Source organism: Halyomorpha halys, unplaced genomic scaffold (assembly GCF_000696795.3).
Source record: "Halyomorpha halys isolate HHAL.00 unplaced genomic scaffold, Hhal_1.1 Scaffold307.1, whole genome shotgun sequence".
NCBI classification, from domain to species: domain Eukaryota; kingdom Metazoa; phylum Arthropoda; class Insecta; order Hemiptera; family Pentatomidae; genus Halyomorpha; species Halyomorpha halys.
The window spans coordinates 1,433,645-1,441,358 of NW_027107991.1; the positions used below are offsets into that span (position 1 = coordinate 1,433,645).

Here is a 7,714-nt window from a genome sequence, read left to right on the forward strand (position 1 = left end):
TTCATGTTACTCCTGTAATCTTTACTATTACTATTATCAATGTAGATAAATGATTATTTTCACAATATATAAAAACTACAGTTGTTATCATTATCTAATTAGTTTTCTTATTTATTTCTTTGTAATTTTTTTTTTAATACCCTTTATTTACTTTTACTTATTATTAGTTACATCTTCTACAATCATTGTTATTATATCCTATATTGTATTAACTACCCTAACTATATTTTCTTCAGTATATACTCGTATTATTAGCAACAATATGTATCACTCTAATTTTACTTAGTTATTTCTAAATTAGAAAATTATTATAGTTATTATTATTATCATATTTCTGTATCTTTCTCTTATTATTTTTCATTTTTTGTCATATCTTTATGACTACTTCCTGTAAACGCGACGTATTTGAAACAGAAATATAGCCGTTAAACGGCTGGCCACCTCCTCCCCACTTCCGCTTTATTGTCGCGTTCAGTTCAACCTTTTGCTTTGAACAGGTATGTGGTCCTGATTTCTTCTTTGCTCATTAATTATCATTTAATATCATTATTATTTATATTTATTCTTTCAAGACGTTTATTTAATCTCTACTTTTTCTTTTTTTTTTCCCCATATTGTTTTTGTTTTAAGTATGTCTCCTGTACTTTTTTAACTGTATATATTACTTATAATTGTATATATTATATATTTTACTCTTGCCATTGTTACTCATTTTTTATTCTTATCATTGTTTATTCAAGTTTATTTTATATCTTCTTTCCTTTAATTTATATGTAATTTCTTATCAATTTATTTTTACATAATATTTATCCTAGCTTAAATTACCTTTCTTTATCTTATTGTTGTAATATTCTCAGTTTTTTTTTGTATCTTTTTAGCCCTGAGGCAGACCTGCAAAGTGGGGCGAAACATCGGACATTAAAATAGTTATAAACTATTTGTTCTTTTTTTTCATCGCAACCCTGACCATCTTCTTATATTTAATTAATAAAAACTTATTTTTTTTTAATCCAGGTAAACCAAAGATCATAGAGAAAAAAAAACGAACCGGCTAGGATTTGGAGAGTTGGATAATTTTTAAAAGAAATTATCAAACTTCACACTCTTTTTTCGTCCTAGATTACAATAATCATATATAATAGATCTGTTTTATGATTAAAAAGTGTTTTCTATTAACTTACAGTCAAATTAATTATAGTAAATTTAACTGTTCATAATATAAACAAAAGTAAGCAGGTCAGGAATGAATTCTTTAATTTACTGATCATCAAAACTCAATGACCTCAAACTTCAATCATAAAAGGAAAACAATAATCAAGCAGAAAGGAAGAAATATGTTACCTTGAGACTTTCAACAGTAAACTTGGCAATTAGTTGAATTGCTTCTCTATAATTTTCAACCATGACAAGCTCTCCCAACTGATAGTTAGATTTCAGCCGAGCTAATAGTCGACAAAATTCATGATAATTACTAGGATCACTTAAACCCTAAAAAGAAAAATTATATTAAAAAACTATATATATACATAGAACAAATGTACAAATGCTTGGAAGATATTAAATACCTGTGGGTTTCTTAAAATATGCTTGACACCATTGACTAACTGGGTGAGAAATTTGGCTCTTTCTGTATTGCTGAATAATGATCTTCGAACAGAGGCAATTTGAACTAGACAGGAAAGCGCCTAAAATAGAAATTGATTCAAAAATTTAAAATATGCATAATAATGGTGTTTGTCGTTCTCACATAAAAATATATACGTAATTAGCAAGCCCATTTAAGCATAGATCTTGGGGTAGATCTCAGATAATCAAACTTTAAAAGTTGTATGTTCTTTGTAAATAAAACATGGTTTATAAGTAATTAGATGTTTGCAGGAGACAAGATTTTCTTCCTATCAGACTGACCTACACTAAGTTTTCTTGAGCAGAAAGTATATACATACATACAAGGCTTTACTATATTTAAATATATAACAGACAAAAATGTACCAATAAACAATGAAACCAAAAGTAGATGTAAACTAAAAATCCATATATTACACCATATTGAATAAAAAAATTTGATTAACCCTTGTACCATTTAGCTAAATAACTTTATTCTAAAAATAAATAACCTGAAAACTAACTAAGAAAATAAAAACAAAACAACAAATAGTCAATACTAATGTGGCCTAAAATTTCAGTAACAATAACAGAAATAGTAACTTTTTCAATGAATAATCGATCACAGCTTTTTTCCATTTTTTTAAATGAATTCCTAGACAAATAAGCACCATAATCAGGTTTTTAACACCATAGAAGTCACCACATATTACAACAAACCTAACAAAGAGAATGTCTTTAATTATCTCACCAACCTAACAAAGAGAATGCCTTTAATATCTCACAAACCTAACAAAGAGAATGCCTTTAATTATCTCACCAACCTAACAAAGAGAATGCCTTTAATTATTTCACCAAACTAACAAAGATAATGCCTTTAATTATCTCACCAATCTACAAACAGAAATGTCAACAAATATCATCAAAAAATAAGTAGAAAAGAATACATGATATTTGAATAAAAGCAATGAAGTTTCCAACATGGCAAAGAAAAAAATTGATATTGCAAAAGAGAAATAAATAAAATAAAAGATACATCTAACCCTCACATTTTGGCGTTTTGAATATTTTTTTTTTTAAGATGAAATCTATTGACATTTAAATAAATACAATAATAAATGTATTATAATGAACATATTTATTGATAAAAAATTAGACAGTCGATTGTAACTGGGGCTGACAGATACACGAAACATTCCAGGTTAAACACTTTAGGTTATAATATTGTCTGGGAGTAGACATATCAAAATAGGCTATGAAATAAGCTACTCTAGAGTAGTAGCTACTAATGCTGTACTAAACTGCTTCAGGCCTGGGCTCTAATAATTTCTATTGACAATCAGTGAACTTAATAAGGGTGAGAACTGTGGTTAACAGATTCAAGCAGGAAACCTGAACCTAGCTTTAGACATAGGATATATCAGCAAGTAGGAGCTGAAAGTTAACTACAATTCTTCGAAAAATACTGTAATGGCAGGAATACTAATGCCTTCATGAGCTGTTGTGGTACTGATTAAATCAAACTAATTTCACCTTTGAAATTGATAACCTTTCCTCTTCATTGATATCAAATAAAAGTACCACACACAATCAATAGATAACTTATCAATTAACTAAAGTTGTTTATAAAATAGAAATTTTTGAAAAAACATAGAAAACAAGATATTCTAAAGTTTGGGCTATAAAATTTCACAATAGTAACAATCCAGAAGTTTCAAGTGGCCCATAGAATTTTAGATAAAAAAATGATAATATTAATATTATTATTAAACCGTTTTATGACCTACCAAGGGAGATAAGGAACTTGGTAGAGAATGGTACATGTCGAAAAAAAGTTTAAGTGTGGTAAAATCCAGAAACGCAGGCCTCCAAGATGTGGGAATTTGCACAGTACAGAGATCATCAGAACTTTCATCAGTGGAAGTCCCAATAAAATCAAATGTAAGACAATTGTGCGCCAATCTTAGTAACTGAGTCATTAGCCCATGCTGAAACAAATCACTGATATATAGTACAGATACAAATTGGTCAGAACAAACCATAATCATATAAACTAATACCTGGGCTTCGTCATTGAAATTCAAACTTTTACAATTTTCAGAAGCTGTTCCAAGCAGAGAACATGATAGTCTGAATATTTCAAATAGCTGAGTGTCACGGAATGATGAAGCAATCTTTCTATGTTTGGTTAAAGATCGATTGGCATCTGCTTCAGATATTTGATTCATCTCACATGTTAACTGTGATAATAACTGAACACCAATCATACAGTGTTCTACAGCACCCTGACAAACATTAGAAATACAATATAAATTATTTAAACAAATACTGGCCAATAAATTGGCTTAAACCAAGATTAAATAACTTATAAATATTTTTTCCATCATACCATAAAATTTACCTGCAAGAATTTGGTGATATCATTAATAACATTTCTAAAAACAAATTCATCCTTTATACAGTCAAACCAACCAAGTTTTGTTATTCTTGTGTATAATGAAACTAATGCCTGAACGACAAAGGGAGCCAATTTGGGTCGGGTAGCCAAATAATTTAAAACATAATTTCCTGAAATTAAAACAAATGAATCACATAAAAATAATTCCCAGGATTCCAAAATGGTATATTGTGTAGGAGATAGTAATAACATTAGTTATGTTATGTACTTACTTATATCAATTCTTTGCTGTAGACTGACAGTTTGAGCAGTCCGTGAAACTAACTTGGTTAAGGTGGTTGCAGCAAGTAATTGGGCATAACTTGAATCGCCTCTATCCAAAAGTAGTTGACATTTTGATAAACTGTCAGGGGAATTTTGAAAATTAACAAGAGTTTTTTCTGCCTCAGTCCTAAGTGATGGATCATTTGACTCATATAACTGTTTACAAAGTAATTCCAACTGTCTCACCTCCTAAAAATAAATTTAACTTAATAAAAACAAAACCATGATTAAAATTAATTAGACAAAAAAAATCCTTCTAAATATTCATATAACTAATTAACTGTTATCACCCCAACACAGAAGGGAGGTTTTAATTAAATAAAATATTTGGAAAAGGGTGTACAATTCTTTATTGACAAATAAAAACCTAAACTGAGGTACATCAAAATTTTGAAATTATCGGCAACTATTACATTTGGCAATTTTGTGAAATGTAATCAGGGCCTTACTTGAAAGACAGAAAAGGCCGACAACGAATAAATCTTAGAAAAATGAAAGATCCTACCATCTCGACAGGAGAGGACCTCAGTCAGAGTATCAGGAATTAACAGGTGTAAATAATGTATTTCGTTAGCGATTTTATTTTGATATACGAGATATTCTTTGTAAATAATAACATTGTTTACAGACTCACCTGTTCTTCCGCCATTTTTGCTGCTACCCATCCAACGACTGTAGCGCAGTCTAAAAACATAAAAGGATAAAAGAACTTAAAATATATTCTGAAAGTGAAAATGTTCCATTATTAAAAATTAAATTTTATTTACAAAAATATTTTACTTTTTTCAATGTTATATCTAATCTACCAGTTCTTAGTGACTATCAATCATATCATTAGAAATAATGATTTGAAATTTAATTTCCTATGAAAAATCTTCTTGGTTAAACTCGTTTTGATAGATATGATAATATAATTGATTCTAGAAATACACAGTAAAGTCAATATCTTTCTTTAGATAAAATTCATCAAAAATAAAGCGGTGAATTAATATATTTGTTTATATTCATTTTTGGATAGTAAGACAAAATCGAGGGGGGGGAGATTGTATCAAGTTAAAATAACTAAGATGAATTAGAAGATTTCTAAGTTAGTTATAGTCACAAATAAGTTATGCAATCGTTAGTTACGAAAAAATAATAGTCTAATAAAAAAAACAGAGTTCTTTTTGAGAAATATTTTCCTTACTTTAATTATTTTATAAAATCAGTATTCTATGCGTTGTAAAATTTTTATAAGCGATTTTATTTGAAAAAGATCAAAATTTCTTATGGGGTCCCATTAATCAATAATCTTTATACACTTACCTGAACAGCTGTTTTCTGATATTCTGTGGACATTGGTTTTCTCCCTAGCATCTTAACAGAACATTTTAGTTTTCCATTTGAAGTAGTTAAGTTGTTTGTAGTGGATACAAGAATGAATTAAGTTTTTGTAATTAAGTTATTACTAGATATTAATCACCCCAAAAGTTTTATATAACCACAGCAACAAACATTTAATGAAGCCCAGTATTATTTAAATTTTATTTTTTATTAAATTGTCATCTTAGGTGCAAAGGTTCTTATTATTTTGCATGTTATTCCTGCATTTAAATCCATTCAATCTTTCATTTTTGTTAAAATAAAAGTGTTATTTTATACAGAAGATGTTGCATCAAGCAAGATTTGATTTTGATGATCCTGTATGGGACCAACGTCACTATTTCGGAAGATTTAGGTATTTTGCTTGGGTGACAGATCCTCGATTGAATTTTGTTGGTGATAAATGTCTTGATCAAGCTAAAAACCTTCGAACATTGTATATGTAAGTTGATGCCACAAGAAAGTGCTAACTTTACTTGATGTTTCAAATTTGTTTTATCGTGTAATTATTATACTTACAACATTACAACAGGTTGTAACTAAAGCTTACATTTTGGGATTTAAACAGACAACATCGAGAACCTCCGGGAACCACACGAGAAGACTTACTGTATGCAAAAAAACTATATGATAGTGCTTTTCATCCAGATACTGGTGATAAGATGAATATATTTGGAAGAATGTCTTTTCAAATGCCTGGAGGAATGCTCATTACTGGCGCAATGTTGTCATGGTACAGGTCAGTATAGACTATGTACTTAAATATATTTACAGAATATTGATCATATATGCGTCATACTTCTTGATCATTTCCACTTTAGAAATGCCTTGAAAGGGTTACGTTTATTTCACTTTAAATTCTGATTTCAAACAGTGTAGTAGCGACGTTCATTCCTACAGACATTATCTATCTCCTGGTCAGCAGCTTCCTTACTAAACTGTTTAGTGCTAAAAAGAAATAAATCATTATTAATAGTTGTTGGGAAAAATGCCAAAAGTGATATATGATATGTCATCGTCCTGTACTACAATAATTGTAGGATGTGTATTTATGAATATTCATCATTAAGACTTAGGTGTGCAACAACGTATATTATTGTCTGATTTTTTTTTCTCTCTGGAGAATTAGAAGCTGAACTGCTCAATTGATGAGATAAGCAATCTTCACACGAGTCTTTAATAATCATAGATTATTTTTTTGGGGATGGTATATTTTTCTTCAAGTTCAAATGAAGTAGGTTTGTGTAAATAAATAGAATTTGTTTCAAGATCATATTTTAATTATTTGAGAAAGGTAGCATTTGTTGAAAAGACAAAATGACCAGTTTTTTTTCCAATGAAGTTAAATTATATCGATTTATTTTATATTTTGTTTCTTAATTTACACAAACGTAAGGTTCTATAATTGGTTGGAGAAGTTGTGTTAATCTACGGTCAACTATCTACACCTCGTAAGGTTCTATAATAATATAAAATACCTTTTGGATTAAAGTTTTATTCCAAAAAAAAAAATACTGTCTTTTTCAAGTATTCAATTCCACAAAAATATATCTATAGCATATTTTTATTTAAATTAAATATTTGTTGATGATAATAAATAAGCAAATGATCGATTGTAAAAATGATAAAATAAACTAAGAAAACTTTTAATACAAATATAGAAACTACTTTTATAAATAATAAGAAATTAATTTACAAATTATCAGAACACCATTTTGAATACAATTATACAATTACCATTGTTAGAAGGAGATGATCAGGGTTTCAATTCACTCTGCTGATCTTCATAAGAGCTGTTATGATAGGTGGAGGTATACACTAATTTTATCAGGATAATATTATAAAAGATAGTAATATTATTTTATAAGGATAAGTGTTATTAGTGCATGCATTCACCAATTACAACAGCCGTGAAGAAGACCAGGATTATGGGTCAAAATGTTGACCACCAATATAGTTAAAAACTATTTTTGCTTTTCTTGGGGCTATCTTCTAATTCACATACTGTCAAACATATAAAATATA

General features: G+C 28.6%; 2 protein-coding genes across 8 annotated transcripts in view; one reads left to right on the forward strand and one right to left on the reverse strand.

Annotated features, from left to right (window-relative positions):
• Ranbp16 (Ran-binding protein 16) overlaps positions 1-6,506 on the reverse strand; it is a 46,396-nt gene extending 39,890 nt beyond the window's left edge. For 2 of the 7 annotated variants that reach the window (XM_067046361.1, XM_067046359.1), the window contains exons 1-8: positions 5,108-5,248; positions 4,962-5,011; positions 4,276-4,516; positions 3,995-4,173; positions 3,666-3,890; positions 3,393-3,593; positions 1,566-1,685; positions 1,342-1,488 (exon numbers count right to left, since the gene is read on the reverse strand). In XM_067046361.1, the coding sequence (XP_066902462.1) occupies positions 1,342-1,488; positions 1,566-1,685; positions 3,393-3,593; positions 3,666-3,890; positions 3,995-4,173; positions 4,276-4,516; positions 4,962-4,976 (1,128 nt within the window). In that variant the 5' untranslated portion in view covers positions 4,977-5,011; positions 5,108-5,248. Of the gene's footprint in view, positions 1-1,341; positions 1,489-1,565; positions 1,686-3,392; positions 3,594-3,665; positions 3,891-3,994; positions 4,174-4,275; positions 4,517-4,832; positions 4,942-4,961; positions 5,022-5,107; positions 5,252-6,488 lie in introns of those variants that run through there. The other 5 variants (XM_067046360.1, XM_067046363.1, XM_067046364.1 and 2 more) reach the window with 5 other exon arrangements.
• Positions 5,651-7,714, forward strand: part of Sfxn2 (sideroflexin 2) — a 12,024-nt gene continuing 9,960 nt past the window's right edge. Inside the window, exons 1-3 of the mRNA XM_014421224.2 lie at positions 5,651-5,885; positions 5,971-6,131; positions 6,258-6,428. Of these exons, the coding sequence (XP_014276710.1) occupies positions 5,974-6,131; positions 6,258-6,428 (329 nt within the window). The 5' untranslated portion in view covers positions 5,651-5,885; positions 5,971-5,973. The remainder of the gene's footprint in view (positions 5,886-5,970; positions 6,132-6,257; positions 6,429-7,714) is intronic.